Source organism: Tigriopus californicus, chromosome 1 (genome assembly GCF_007210705.1).
Source record: "Tigriopus californicus strain San Diego chromosome 1, Tcal_SD_v2.1, whole genome shotgun sequence".
Taxonomy (NCBI): Eukaryota; Metazoa; Arthropoda; class Copepoda; order Harpacticoida; family Harpacticidae; genus Tigriopus; species Tigriopus californicus.
In genome coordinates, this window is record NC_081440.1 from 4,411,464 (window position 1) to 4,427,330 (window position 15,867).

The window sequence follows — 15,867 nt, forward strand, 5'->3', positions numbered from 1 at the left end:
GAGGTTGGATACAGGTAGCACGTTCATTGTCTCGTTGGACGAAATTCATGTCCGTTCATTTATGGGACAGCTCATGGATACATTTAAAAGAATGTAATATGCCATACTGTTCGTGTCTCCTTTGCACACTGTACAGGCGTAGATGCTGAAGTCGATCCCAGTAGGAGAGTATACTCTCCAGTTTGTTCAACTCGCCAACTAGACATGGACTCCAAATCAATGAGGCATGGTCCAGATGGGGTTGTACGATGAATTTGTAGATGGTAACCATAACTAACCTATCCCTGGCCTTGAAGGAAACTTCAATCTCAGCTCCCTTATTATCTAAGTAATGTGGAGGGAAAGCCGATGAGCCATATGACATGATCTGGAATTTAGTTTCATGTTGCTCTCGTCGACCCATTTGTATAGTTTATTAAGGTCCTCTTGGAGAAGGGAGCAATCTTGGCCATGTGTACCAACGATGAGCTTGGTGTAGTCAGCATAAGACGAGATCATGCAATGCTTCACCTGGCCAGGTAAAGGTGAGATGTATAAGATAAAAAGTATTGGCCCGAGTATTGGGCCCTGCGGAATAACTGAAATGATCTGAACTGGGTCACTGTAGATATGGCCCATTTTGGCCCTCTGTTTCCTATTCGTAAGGAACGATTTGATCCTTCTTAAGAGACTCTTGGGGATGTTGAGGTTATCGAGCCTTTGCAAAAGTAAGCCATGGTCCACCTTATCGAAGGCCTTTGCAAAGTTCAGGTAGATGACGTCTACTATATCAAGGCTTGTCATTACTGCTCGCACATGTTCCAAGTGCTCGATGAGTTGGGTAGTCGTACTCATTCTAGACAAGAAACCGTGTTGATGACTTGGGACTTGACCACTTTGGATTGGCGGTCCAATTGAAACTCTTTAACCACTTTTTCATATACTTTGGCCCGATTTGATGTCAATGAGATGGGACGGTAACTCTTTGGGGGGGAGGGATCCCCACCCTTGAAGATTGGAGTGATGTGGTCCACTCTTAGCGAGTCGGGGAAAACACCAAGGTTGACGCACTTCTTGATTTGAGTGGTCAGAGCTCGAATTAATTCAGGTGCAGATTCCTTGAGAAAGGCTGCGGTTATACCATCAGGTCCACCTGAGCTGGATCAGTTTAGGGAACCTATAGCTCTGAGAACACTTTCCTCTGTGATGTTAAGGGGAGGATCATCCAATGGTTGGGACAACAGATCTATACGCGGTACGGCGCGGGGGGTGGAAAACACATTTTTGTATTGCTCGCCGAGTGTGTTTGCTATGCTCAATTCGTCATTTAGGATGACATCATCTTCGATGAGCGGACAAACTCTTTTTTTTTCTTTTTCCTTTTTATTCAATTTTTCCTGATAACGTATCCTCTTACACACAGTGGTAAAAATACCCTTTAAAGTTTTGATGGAAATTCCCAAGCACATCTTGGCATTTTTCTCCCTCAGAAAACCATGGGGAACAATTTTGATTTTATTGCTTTATGAAATTCTAGCCCACATAAAAAACTTACATACCTAAAATCATTATAAAAAATAAAATTTTCAAAAACTTACCCAATGTAAGTTGGGAGCACATTGAGTTAGCTCTTGAATATAAATTATGAAATCATCTATTTCACCGCTTCTTAGTTACATGGAATTTAGTGGTCCAAATTTCATCGTTTTTAGCCCCGAAATGCCCCGGTTATATGTTAATTCTATTTCCGAAAGAATTAATATTTATTTTCAATATCACAAATACAAAAGATTATTTTTCCTCTTCTTACATAGTCTCATAATAGCTAAAAATGCTATATAATGTCACTTAAAACACACTAAAAGTGTAATCTTTGAAAATGTGTTTTACAATCATCATGGGTACATTTAGTTATGCATTCACTTGAATTCTGAAGACAATATATACAACAAACAATGTTATTGATTTTGTCGTTTCTTGAAGACTTTGTTGAAACTGATTGAAAATAGCTTCTTTAATGTTTCATTAATATTTGTGAAATTTTCACTGACCAGTCAACTAAATGTACCTTGGACGCTTTTAAAAATGAATTTGCAAAAATCTGCTTTTTTGAGGGTTTTAGATATGGTTGTACAAGGTTTTAAGTTAATTTGAAATATTGCAAGAAATGGAAAAATAATCATTCATTTTTGCTATAATGAAAATCGATATTAATTCTTTGGGAAATTGAATTAACATATAACCGGGGCATTTTGGGTCTAAAACCGATGAAATTTGGACCATTAAATCCGATGTAACTAAGTAGCGGTGAAATAGATGATATTGTAAATTACATTCAAGAGCTAACTAAGTGACAAAAAATTCAACCATACTAACATTTTGACCCAATACTTGACCACGTTTTTCTACCAACCAGGTTAACTAAGTGACTCAAAAATTACATTTAATCAAAACAATCAAAAAAGTCGTAATAGGAAATTACCTAAAAGTGTGGAAGCAGATTCAAAATTATCAATGCTTTATCTCGTCAGTGTTTGTCCATATCAGGGCTTTGCCTATTGGTAAAGAATTATGAGTACCACTCAACTTCACTTTTGAATTGTTCAACCAGAGAGAGCACTAGCCACTATAAAATTTGATATTGTCATATTTATCATAAAAACCAGTCCAATTTTGGTTTAGACGGGGGTTAACAAAGGGGAAGAAATCATAACCTAATTTTCATTCCACTCTACTCAAATATTCATTGGCTGCAGGTTTGCAGACACGTTTGGACCTTCAACATTATCCTCCAACTTTTCAATGTAAGCATCTTTTTGAAAACATTTTTTCTATCATTACGCACCATGCACTTGTGCATAAATCTTGGCTGGTGTGACATTTTCAGCGAGACGAAGGTTCCTTGGAATTGGTTCGTTATTCGTTGAATAGCGACATTACGCACAATTTAAGGTTCATGAACTTCATTTTTTGAAGGTTAATATTGATGCAATGATTGAATGCTATTCATTGAACTTTTTCAAATAACTCTGCAAGAGATGAGAAAAAAATATCTATGACACGTTCACTTGTTCAAAGATAGCTTCAAACAGCGATTGAGTAAATCTTTATAGATATACACAAACATCTAGCAAGGCTATAAGGACTTATATCTCACGAACGTTCTCTTTGCTAGCATGTACCAGAGACCTGAGTGCTCTCAATTTGATTTGAACCGCCAGGTGTTATACTACCTTTTCGGGCACAAACAGATTCAACTTATGGATGGTTCATGAAAACCAGTTAGACCACCCAAAATCGTAACACCGGCGCTTGAGGTACACTCCAACAAAATAGCTAATGGGAGATACAAGTCCCAAATTTCAAAAGTGAACTTTAATGAACTTTATTGTGTAGCTTTTAGTCCATTCAGTACGCCAATTTTCTATTTAAATAATAGTTTACTTTTATCAAGCATGAACTTGACTTGCAAATGAAGCAAGATGCCGCTCATGATCCTGCGGTGCCTTTTTTGTCGAAAATTGGGGTCTTTGAGGTGTTTTGGCAGAAATGAAATTATAGTAATGTAAAGGACCCTTATTTAGGACTACCCTGTTAACAAAATTAGGATCTGGCTAAAAAAATGTCCTTGAAGAATCTGCTTCAAATTACTTTTGAGCTCAAAAAACAGGAGCTACATCTAAGACAGATGGATGTTTAAATAGCTTTATTCTTAAAACATCATATTCCTCATCGTTTCTGACCACGACGATGGTATCTTTGATTCAGCTTGATCAAGCGAGTGAAATGAAAAACCTGAACAATAATCAACTTTTGTTGAATAGCCGCGCGAGACTTCATTGTTGAGTGACACTTACAGATGACGTCAGATTATTGGCGCAAAGATAGAATAGAACGGGTCAAAATTAGAGGATAAATGGCCATCAAATAAATTGATTAACATAAAGAGATAATGACTGCGTTTGGGGAATGATATTAGAACAATGGCAAGAATAAATCGGTGCCAATTACTTTTTGACTAGTTGTCGGGAGCACCTACGATACTGTTTGTCAACAAAAACCTCCAGTAAGAGTCAAATCCCTGCCAAGTGATCGGAGAGATCATTTGGTAAGGTTACAAAATATCGATTGGTTGTAGATGGTGTGGGCATCCTTCAAGATTCTATTGTGTCTGAAATGGCATCTAAACCTCGAAATATTGAAGGAGGCGTTTACTGTGACTTGGCTTATCGTGCCCGGAATGCTTCAAAAGGGATTCTACGTTGACTAGTCTGTCTTTAAATGGATTTCACTTAATATCACCCAATTATCACTTGAGGAATGGATCGAAATCCGGAGATGACTGATTGGACCCCAGGTGGGATCCAATTTGCCAGCAGCCACTCCATTGGCATCGAATTTTCCAACAGTAGCGTACCCGTCACTGGTTCTGGAAAACGTTCCAGGTACTCGCGAGTTCTCATCTTCACTGATGAAGATCTCGATATCAGTGTTGAGGAACCGATCCGAGGGATGTTCAGCATTACCACTGATGAACTTGAACTCAGTTAACGGGGTCGGAGGGGTGAGGTAAAACAGAATGGTATCGCCTTCTTGAGGCACCAAGCCCCAATAGAAGGTTTCACCTTGATAGGCACGGGTGATACTGTACGACTTATAATGTTTGATGGCTGTCTGAACCCTGGCTGGCGGGTTGAAGTGAGGCACAAACATTGCAATCTTGCCAAATTGCTTATCCTTGAGCTTCTGAACTTTACCCTTCAGGGATGAGTGCGTTCCAATGTGTTGGAACAAGGATGGTTTATAGTGAAGCCACAATTTGTTCTTTTCCTTGCGACACTTTTTGTAGTCTTGGTCCAATTTGCAAACCATGGTTTGCAGAACATTTTCCAAGAGCCAGTCCACGGGTTTGTCGTTGTAAAACATGAGAAAGAACTGTATTAGCATTGGTAAATCAGAGGCCTTGAAAAGCTTGCCGATGAACCCGAGTTGGCAATAATCGATGAGAAACCAAGGATCTTTGGCAGCACTCTTGTCCAAGGCGAAGTTCTTCATGATAGTAAAAAAACCAGGTTTGGTGAGAACGTCGTCTTCCAGTTGAACATAGAAGTTTCCACGCCAATGAGCGTACATCATGAGGAAGGCGTAATCCAAGTTCTGTTTGGATCTCCACTGAACTCGTTCCAAATCATCGCCAAGAGTTTGGCGAAGGGTGGAAAAATCAGGATAGTATTCTGCGGGGGGCGATATCACTTCGACAAGTCCGGAGTCAACATGTACCCCAAAGTCGTTCTTGATGTCACTCACAACCTTGGCCACAAACTCAACATCAGTTTCAGCGACAAACACTATAATCAGGCAATCGTTCATTTCGTCCTCTTCCATGTTGTCAATGACAGATTTGAGTGTCACTTGGAGATAGCTCTGGTGAGTGCGTTTGACTGTCGGGATTCCTATGACCATGGACACCTTCCGATTGGCCTGTTTGGCTAGCTTGAAGGCTGGCGACAAGCTTACCGGAGAATGGCTCAAATGGGGCAAGAAGTGGTGGACTGAAGGAACACTCAGATCATAAGTCTGATTTGCTCCACTCAGCATTGCTTCAGCTGTCAGGCCTAACCTTACTCCCAATGCATTTTCGTTACGGAGGTTCTCCAGAATAAGTGCTGAATTTTGCCCTGATTGCTGGAGAATCCTCCTACTAATCATAGAGAACTTCTGAAACAGAGTTTGCAGTTGATATTTTCTCTCAGCATTCAATTGCTCTGCATGCTGAATCCGAATAGAGAGATCAGCAATTTGTCGGACTAACTCTACTTCCTGAGACAAATCTGGCGTAGGAAACACTAGGATAAACAGTCCCAAACAAGTGCAAATAGCCGTCATTAAGAGTATAATGAATCGCCGAAGACGAGGAGGCACTAAGAACGACATGTTGCCCGAAAACCAGGGATTGATCTACGTCCCCAGAGCAATACGAAGACATCAAAAGCGAGCCAATCCTAGCGACAATCAGGAAAAAGACAGTCGCGTCAAGAATGGAGGCAGGTTGTGAAGATTCACAGGTGAAGAAGGAGCATCTTCGACGTGAAGGTCACAAGAACCAGTACACAGACCAATTGGCGAGCAGCGTCTCAATGCCACCCATCCTATTTGAATGTGGCTTCACTTGAGAGTGTGTCCCTTCAAATCACATTTAAAAACTTACTAACCCTTGGCTAGTTCCTCCATTCTGAACTTGGCATGGCTTTCGGCGATCACTGATCAAGTGAACAAGAGGGGGAGGATTGTGGACTCTCAAGCACAGAAGGCAGGATTGGATTGCTGTTCATGAGGGTCGATGTGAGCAACGGAATGCTGAGGAAGAAAACACGCAACCTTCTATTGGCACTCTAGTTTTCTGGGCTTGTGATCGTGTGAATGAATAAATGCGAGATGAATAGACATTTTCCTGTTGGCATAAAAGCTTCAAGATAGGCAGTAAGACTCACGTTAAGCATCTTGTGATGCAATCATGTACCTGTAATGAGGTGGGCGCACAAAGTCTTTATTTAAGGTATCAAACATTGCTAAGATTTGCAAAGGAAGACCGGGTTATTTCATGTTGGAAAATACAAAAGTCTGGTGATTGGTTCAAATCATGCCAAAAGGTACATTTCCGTTTGTTAAATGTTGTGTACTGATGCACCACATTTTTCAAAGTATGGTGCTAGTAAGTCGTATTCTTACATTTAAAATAATATGGCACCGTGACAATTTTGATTTTGCATCCCCATTGATGCATTGATGTTGGGCCCTGTTTATAATTTGCCTAAGGCCAAAATGTTAAACCAAAGCTTTCTTCGGCGCTAGATTGCTGTAAAAGTTTTAAATACGAAAGAATGCAGCTCGCTGTCTGCTTATTGTTTATTTGTTTTTCATTGTGTAAGCCACTCAGACATCACATTGATGATAACAGAGTATTGGTTGGTAGGGGGTAAGGGGAGATAGAATAAGTGAGGTGATTCTTCAGAAAAATTGACAAAATGGCTTACATTTTATAACTTTCAAAGATAGACCTTTGGTGTCTTGACAAATCTTACCTAAAGATTTTAAAGCCTGCTTTTGTATGGAATGAGAAAAAAGAGACTGGCAACCTTGCTTCTTCTCGCCTCATGCTCTCGCTCTAGGACTAACCTTAACAAATGCATTTCAGCCTTCTTTTGATTTTCATCCCAAAGATTATTCATCCAAGTTATAAAAATGAATGACCAGCAAAGCTCCTAATTGTGTTTTATTGTTTTCCGCACCGACTACTGATTTTCACTGCTTTTTTGGGTTTTACTGCGACTACTGTACTGTTACACACCGATTACTGTTTTTTTTCTTCAGAACTGAAGATCTAGAGGAGAAAGATTTAGAAAGGAATGTTTTGAAAATCAATTTTCAGGCTTCCTCATAAGATAATGCGACCTTGTATTGTGGCAAAAATATTTCATTCCATGGTTTACAGCTTATGAAAGCATATAAATAAACAATTTTGCGGCTCATGGTGATGCCAAAGTGTATAAAAAATGCAGATAACCTGGTTCTCTTGACTGGTTAAGCAATGGAATTGCAAAAGGGTATTGCTGTTCTCCACGGTTATTGCTAAGAGTCAGCACCACTAAGACGAAGGCCATGGTTGTTTTCATAAAGATCGTGTGCCCCCACATCCATTCACATCAACAATTGTCCGATTGAAATCGTCAAACATTTAAACTATATCGGGTTTAGCTTCTCGACTCCACTTTCATTTGCCAACCAACGCAACTCGCCACCACTAATAATCAAGGCCAGGGCCAAGATCGGACCCACCTGCATTAAACTTCCATCCAAATCTCCCTCTTCTAATACTCCACACCTACCTCACACCAATTTTCTTCTGCAGCCTTACACCCAAGGTTGCCTTCTCAGCCCCGCCCAATCCGCTCTAAACATCGCCGAAGCACCTTCACCTAGGCCTTCTTTAGGCCCAAATATGGCCTTCGAAACAGAGCCATCCCTTCACCATCGGCCTGACAAAGTCCGTGTCCAACAGTTTTGGTAGTCGGATATTTGGGGTAGTGATGTCTAGAAACAAGTTGTTCTTTCTGGTCAAGGACTTAATCATTCCCTAAATTGCCCTTGGCTAAACTAGACATCCTTTTATAGCATCCTGGACAGATGCTGAAAGGCATAATGCAGAGAGGCTGAAAAACGGACCGTACAAGATGTTTTTCACTCACAACTATCAAAATACCTTGCTCGCCTCCTCATTTCTTGCACTTTCCCTGAAACAAATCCAGGCATTAAACTTGAGCTATACAAATTGAATGGATCTATTTGACATTATTTCCTTTGACTGGTTGACCCACTAGCAAATGTTGATAAATTTTCCTGTTCCGCAATTAAACCAGTTTAAAGCTGCTAGATTGTTACAATGTGATGGCTGGCTCCATTGGAGGGTCATTCCTTTGACCTTAACACTTCTAATGCAAAATATAGAAATAGAAATAAATGGAAAACCTACTTTTTACACGGATGGGAAAAAACTCCTTGCAGTGGTTAAACATTCCTGAAATAAATCAATATTTTCTATTCATCTGTTCATTTATCTTTCCATTATTGTTCAAATGACATCGCACTCAATGAGAAAATTCAGCGAAGATAAACCAAGATTATGATGAAAATTGGGAACTTTCTTTATTTGCACATTTGGGTTGTGATCCTTGTCATTTTTACCGATCTACCACAAGAAATAAGGCCTAATAATTGTAGGATAGGTACTCTTGGTATGCCTCGATCTTGCGTTAAAGAACCAAAATCTTGCTTCTGCTATGTCTTGTTATCATTTTAGCAGATCGCATTCATGCCTGCATTCATTGAAGCGTATTTTTGAGAAGTAGGCCCTACTTTCATTCCTAGGTATGTTTTAGGAATTCCCCGGGACTTTTTTCACGCTTCTCCCGGCAAAGAAGTTTCGCTCGGGAAATGCCTAACTCAGCTCATGAGTGATGAATTATTTTCTTCACCTATTCTGAAAAGTACTTGGAAACTTTTGATGACATCCGGGCAATAAGGGTTTTTCAACTGGAAAGATCGAGAGGGTCTTTTCTTCATTCACTTATTTTAACGGAAACCATTAAAAGAAACGAGTCTTATTTTTATTATATTACTCTTCATGGAGTACTTGACTTCTCATTAATCAAAGTATATAGCAAGATTTTGCAACATAAAGGATTTAAATAAAGACTTAAAGGAGTAATACTATTTTTTAAGGTTAGGCCAGGTACCGTTAGGTTAGGTTTAATTAGTTTGAGGAAACACTCAAACAATGATTCAAACTACCACGAAAAATAAACAGTTGGCATGATTCAGTGGAGCAAGGCAAGAACTTGTAGAAATATGAACTGCGAACGAGCTCCCAACCAAATCGGCCTGCTCGTGGTCATAACTATAAGCCACTTTTCGAATTAAAGTAATAAAATTAGAAAATTAGATCCTTTCAATTCAAGGCAGGCCATTTTTTTAATTTATTTTTAAAATGGATCCTTTCAAAGTTATGTTATCAAAAGCTTACATAGCTGACCGAGAGCAAGTCGAAAATTCGAATTTTATGTAGTGTTTACAGCATAACTTTGGACACATCTCCTGAGTTCCCTAAGCACATTTTTGAGCTCAAACTTTGTCAAATTCATCTATTCAACAAGATCTTGTGGTCGTATTAATTGCTTATTTGGAATAAAGTGAACGGAATAAGAGATTTCTTTTATTATTTTTTTGCTTCCGTTCGCTGTCCACATCTCTAGAAGTCCGTGAGCAAGACTATGTCAGACATGGTGCCCAGCCAACGTGCATCATGCTAGGATAATATTTGTCAATCATTTCAAATTACCGGCTCAATTGAGTCAACTGTAATGGGATAATGAATCAGATAGCAATATGGTGTCAAAGCTATACCAAATTGACACTTTTGAATGTATTTTGAATTTTGTGACACAATTTTTCAACTAATGAAATATTAGTTAAATCGCAGTGTACGTTGGTTGTGCTACTTGCCTTGGCTCTTTCCCTACAGGATACGACAAAAAAGCCCAAAATGACGGCGCCAAATTTGATTGTTCACTCCTTTTCCTTCACCTCATGAGCAAAACGCCTACTATCTGTTAACGCACTTGGAACCTTTTCATTTGTTTACATGCTTCTTCAACAAAGGTCGTTGAAGCATTTTGGTCCAAGAATGTTCCTCTCAAAAGGAGAACGAACGTCTTGGCATTCTTTTATTAGGGTCGTGAAGATCATGCCCAATATATTTCATCTGGCAGTGCTCCAAGTACGTCTTGTGTACGTGATCCTACTCCTCGAAAAGGGTCGAAGCTCTGATCCCCTGATTTCCGGTCTCATCCCACGCACTGCTTCTGAATCACAATCAAGGACCAGCCTCTGTAGCAATGAGAACGGAATTGACTGAAATTGACTTTTGTATATTTGCTTTCTTGTCTTACAAGAGCATGTTTAAGAAACATCACGAACAACGTCGCTAATGGCACTAAAGATGTAGGATTTGAAGAGATGACCACGGCTTTTCATCTCAGAGTGAATGGAACGTTGCAGCGAGACCGTCTAGATATGCACGATACTGATCATACAATTCCCAGGAGCGTACATTTAGAAAGAGTATGGTGTGGCAAGGTCAGTGTCCATCAGTGTGGGGAACCTGACCTTTTCAAAGACGATATCCGGACGCAACTATAAGCGTAATAACACAACAATTTCAATGACGATGGAGCTTTCTTTTTAGATAGGTAACACAAAAAAATAAATCAATGTTTATGTATGGATATTGCCCAGGTGTAATGCAAATAAGGTGAACATGGATATCAATGACAGTGAAGGTCAAAAATTAGCTTCAAAAGATGTTGGTAGATAGTGGAGTACAGAGTTTAAATTGTGCTTTAAACTTTGACGGAAATCTCAAAACACATTTTGGCAATTTTCTAGCTCACAAAATGATAAGGAACAACTTTGGCTTTATTGCTTTGTGAAATTATAGCCCACATGATAAACTTACATGCCTAAAAAACAATACAGAAACTAAAACTTTCATAAACCTAATTGATGAAAATTAGGAGCACACTTAGTTAGCACTTATTAGAGTTCATGATCTGATCTATTCGACCGCTTCTTAGTTGCATTGGATGAATTTAATGTTCCAATTTTCCTCGTTTTTTTACTCCAAAATACTCTGCTTATTTCTGAACATAGATTCTCAAAGAATTGATACATATTATCAATATCGAAGAGGTAAAACATTATTTTTCGTCTTCATGCATAATCTCACAATAACTCAAAATGCTATATAATGTCACAGGAAGCACACTACGAGTGTAATATTTGAAAATATGTTTTATAATCATCAAAAATACACATTTACTTGAATTCTGAGGAGAACTCATACAACAGGTAATCTTATAGATTTGGCTTTTGCTTGAAGACTTTCTTGAAGCTGATTAACACGTGCATTGAACCCATTCTAGACATCTCTGATGTGATATTACTCTAGGCAACAATTTTATAATACTGGTCATTTTATTCTTTTCATTCTTGTTTCTATACTCTGTATATGTTGTTTATACAAATATTCATATGCAATTTACAATCTGAGATGACCATGAGTCGCAATAAACATTATTGTTATTATTAAAAACTGCTTTTTGAGGCTCCATTGATTTTTGTGAAATTTGCCATGATTGTTTAACTCCGTGTGCTTCAATGATTCTGAATTTTGTTTTCGAAAACATGTATTTTTGGAGGGTTTTGAATAAGGTTTTACGATGGGTAATAACATTTGAGACTAGGCAAGAAAAAGAAAAAACTTTACTTTTGTGATATTGAAAGTTCATATCAATTTTATGGGAATTTAAGTTCAAATGTAACCGTGGCATTTTGCAGCTTAAAGCAATGACAATTTGACCATTACATTCCATTTAATGAAGCTGGGGTGAAATAGGCAGAATCATGATTTCCAAGGAAGGGCTATCTAAGTGTGCTGCCAATTTTCATTAAGTAGGATAATGAAAATTTTAGTTGTTTAATTTTTTTAGTCATATTAGCTTTTTTTCGATAAAACAATAAAAGCAACGTTGTTTCCGATCGTTTTTTTAGCAAGAAATAGCCAAAATGTATTTGGGTATATCTTTGGAAACTTGATAGGGCTTTTTGACCACTATGGGAGGGTATATATGCTTTTCATTAACGACTATATGACGCGTAAAAGTGTTCAAACATTAAAAGATCTTTTGCAAATGTGTAAAGTCAAATTTGAAATTATCTAAAGTGGTGAAAATTATAAAGATTATTTTTTAGTCTTCAAATCATTGTTTGGCCAAGGTTCTAGAGCTGTTCAATACTTTTATGGTGGGAGCTTGTCCTGTTTCGTTTACGTAGAACATCTAATGATTATTTCAGACTAAAGACTTGGCTCCCAGAAGTCTTCATGGTAGGTCATCATGGGTAGACCCCAACAAAAAATAGTTTAGACATGCCTCACAAAAATTCGCCAGGCTGCATCAACCGTTAGTATCAATAGTTAGCTATTGATTGCACACTCGGGTCTTGAGCAGTCTGTTCAATGAGCGAAAAAAATGACATTTTTGATTCCCTCATCAAAAGAAATGCCTTACACCAATGTGCCCAACAAACTTTTGGATGAGTAACTCTCAACGAACCCTATTGACCCACAATTTAGGCGAGTGAAGGAGTGGCTAACGTCGTAAACAAAATTCGAAGTCCCTTCACTACTCATATATTTTAAAATTTGAACAATTTGTTCAGTATTTTGAGTAAATCATTTCCCTGCAGGATGTCCAGTGTGGCGAAAGTTAGCATTGTTTGGAAACAATTTACGCACAGTCAATAAGTCCCAACCGAAACCAATAGTTACTGTTTCGTTTATCCCATTCACCAATAAAGGCAATTAGTCGGTCCAGTCATTGGGCGGCATTTTCCCGCGGTTTAGCAATTGTTCATTTTTCGAATCTTACCGTCCCCGGATGGATATAACTCTCGGCTCCCTGAACAAGCTCATGAACAATCACAGAGTTTTAAAAATGGAAATGCAACTTTGCTCTCTATATCATTTGTAATTCCGACATCTTTGAAGCACCTTTTTTGGAACGAAAAACATCAGACAGAGATTGTTGAACATCAGTCGATTAATTCTTTAGCGTTCATAACTGTAGCAATTCACTAGAACTCCATGGTCGCCCAGCTACGGCGCTTTTGAAGCTTTTTCCCAAATATGAGTTTAAAAAAAGAAGAAGAATGGACTATTAACAACCTAAATTGAAAAAAATATATTTCATTTTCAAAATGACTTTTGTTAATTTCATTCGTCTATCACTTTGAAGTGTATCTTAAGACATGCCGATAATGGCAGGTCTGACAACTAACTTGATTAGTAACAACAGGGGTGGGTCAAACATAATATTCATGGATCCACCCAGAACAGTATGACCAGAAGCTAGACTGACATAAACGTCGAGATTTTTAAAAAAAACTTTATTGCGAGATTATTTCTCATTGGATCGGTATTTTTGTGGTACACATTTGATTTACATTACAATACTGGTCACTTGCCCGTTCTGGGTTAAAGGAGCGCCATTCGAGGCGATGATCCATTACAGCAATGGGGGTGGGGGAAAGACTCGGGATCGAACCCATGAACCCGATCATAACTCGGTCGTGCGTAAACCAACTCCACTACAGCCATCTCTCCATTTTTAGCAACACACAATTGGAGACGAGTTTAGCCCTAAGTCGATTCAGCTACGGTCGCTTTCCCATCAAAATGACGGCCGGATTTTTATTTCTTATTACATAATAATAGACGAAGGTACAGTCTGACAAGTAACTTATTCAATATAGGAAGAAAATCCAAGTGAACATTAATAAAAGCTGCACATGCCCCTATTAAAAGGGGAGGAGTGGCAGGTATTTTATTGGTAAAACCTCACTTTTCTACGGTAACTCATTATTCTTGATTTGATTCTGGACTAGCCGAGTTTATGTACAAATGACCCTATTCTGTATTCCATTGGTTTGAGTTAAGATTAAAATATGAAATACCTGTTATAGGAAGAAAATCCAAGTGAACATTCATAAAAGCTGCACATGCCCCTATTAAAAGGGGAGGAGTGGCAGGGATTTTATTGGTAAAACCTCACTTTTCTACGGTAACTCATTATTCTTGATTTGATTCTGGACTAGCCGAGTTTATGGACAAATGACCCTATTCTGTATTCCATTGATTTGAGTTAAGATTAAAATATGAAATACCTGTTATCACAAAAGAAAACTTTGCATTCAGATTTTAAGAATCCGACAGGGCAAGTAGCTTCCGTTAATTCAGAAATTATTCAAGAACGTTTGAAAATTCTTCAATTGCAGATGATCAATGTTCAAGCGCAAACTGCAATTCAAACTTGGACCCAAAGGATGTTTTGACAAAGATAGAAGCACGATGCATGTGTAAATAAATGGATCGGACGAGCTATCACGATTCAATTAAAAGATGTTCAAGTTGGACAAGATGGAGAGTAAAAAACAAAAAAATATGTATGGTGTGCAATAGAACCCGTTTATATCGTTAATCCGCTTAAAGCGTCGTTTTTTTTTTTCAAAATCCCGATTCATTTTTACAATTTCTTATTTGAATTGACTCCGCTTACAACATCGCCTCACTCCGGATATATCATCATTTTGAGTCAAATTTTTATGAACAATTCTTTTATGCAATCTATTTGTGCTAAAAAAATCTTTCGTCTCTGATTACACACCACACCTGAGCCAGCTTGTTGATTGACATTTTGAAAAATATTAACATTTCTTGTCAATTTGATATTGAAAACAAATACAGAACAGAGAAAAAATCTGATCAACCTGTTTGTTCTTTGGCTGCCACCCAAGCCGAATTCAACTTGGTCCTGAGTTTGAATGTGCCTCCAAAGCTTTCCATGATAGTTTCCTTGGAAGTTACAAAAAAGTTTCAAAAACTGGAGCTTTTTTTGAGTTATATATCATTTAAACACTCGTATTTATTTGCTTATTTAACGTCGTTATGCACCTTATAGAGAAGATCCGGATATATCGTCAGTACGGATGTACCGTCAATTTGGCTCGGTCCCGAGGGTGACGATATAAGGCGGTTCCATTGTGGCATGTGTCCATATTATACCATAAACAATCTTCAGAAACAAATGAAATTTGACCTTTTTGACACTTTTTAAAAACAAGAAAGGGTTGCTTTTAAAGTTAAATTATAAAACGATATCGACTCAGCATCCAATCTAGAAGCAAAGCGCCACAAGAACCACCTCCAGAAACGACATTAACATCACTTTAAGCCTTGAGACTCCGTTTCCGGGACAATCTAAGGAGCTTTGGAATGCCCAAAGCGTGGGCATCAAAGAGAGCTCCTGCCTAAAGACCTCTGTTTCCTCCTTAGAGTTATAACACCTACTCAAATAGGACCATGGTCACCCCTTATTGTTCCCCTTTTCATGAAATAAAAAATTGAAAATGAACCACAACATGTTTGACCAATTGTAGATGCGTCCGAGCTCTCATTTATTAAGGGAGGGACGTACGTACCACTACTGAAATGTAAAAGGGAAAGAGAGAGCGCGAGAGAAGGTCTCTTGACGAAAGGACACCGCTCACGAAAACATCCGAGAAAGTTGGCCAAAGGCACTCAGAGCGAGTTCTCGCGGTTGGACGGAAACACTGCTCAACTGATATCGCACATAATCCCCAAGGCTTCGGAGTGGTGATTTTTTTTCATCTTTGGTTTACTCACGAAGACCTTTAGTGGTATGCGAGTACGTGCGT

General features: G+C 38.5%; 2 protein-coding genes across 2 annotated transcripts in view; one reads left to right on the plus strand and one right to left on the minus strand.

Moving 5' to 3' along the window:
- Positions 1–3,670: 3,670 nt before the first annotated feature.
- Positions 3,671–6,270, minus strand: LOC131883250 (alpha-1,3-mannosyl-glycoprotein 4-beta-N-acetylglucosaminyltransferase A-like). Its single transcript, XM_059231054.1, has one exon. The coding sequence runs from the start codon at positions 5,911–5,913 to the stop codon at positions 4,246–4,248; it is 1,668 nt and encodes a 555-aa protein (XP_059087037.1). The 5' UTR covers positions 5,914–6,270; the 3' UTR covers positions 3,671–4,245.
- Positions 6,271–15,768: 9,498 nt separating this feature from the next.
- The window catches only part of LOC131884146 (RYamide receptor-like), a gene marked incomplete in the record, with an annotated part of 39,030 nt that continues 38,931 nt past the window's right edge, over positions 15,769–15,867 (plus strand). The window contains 1 exon segment of the mRNA XM_059232207.1: positions 15,769–15,816.

Coding starts and splice junctions, on each gene's coding strand:
- LOC131883250 (XM_059231054.1), bottom strand. CDS start 5,913: ATGTCGTTCTTAGTGCCTCCTCGTCTTCGGCGATTCATTATACTCTTA.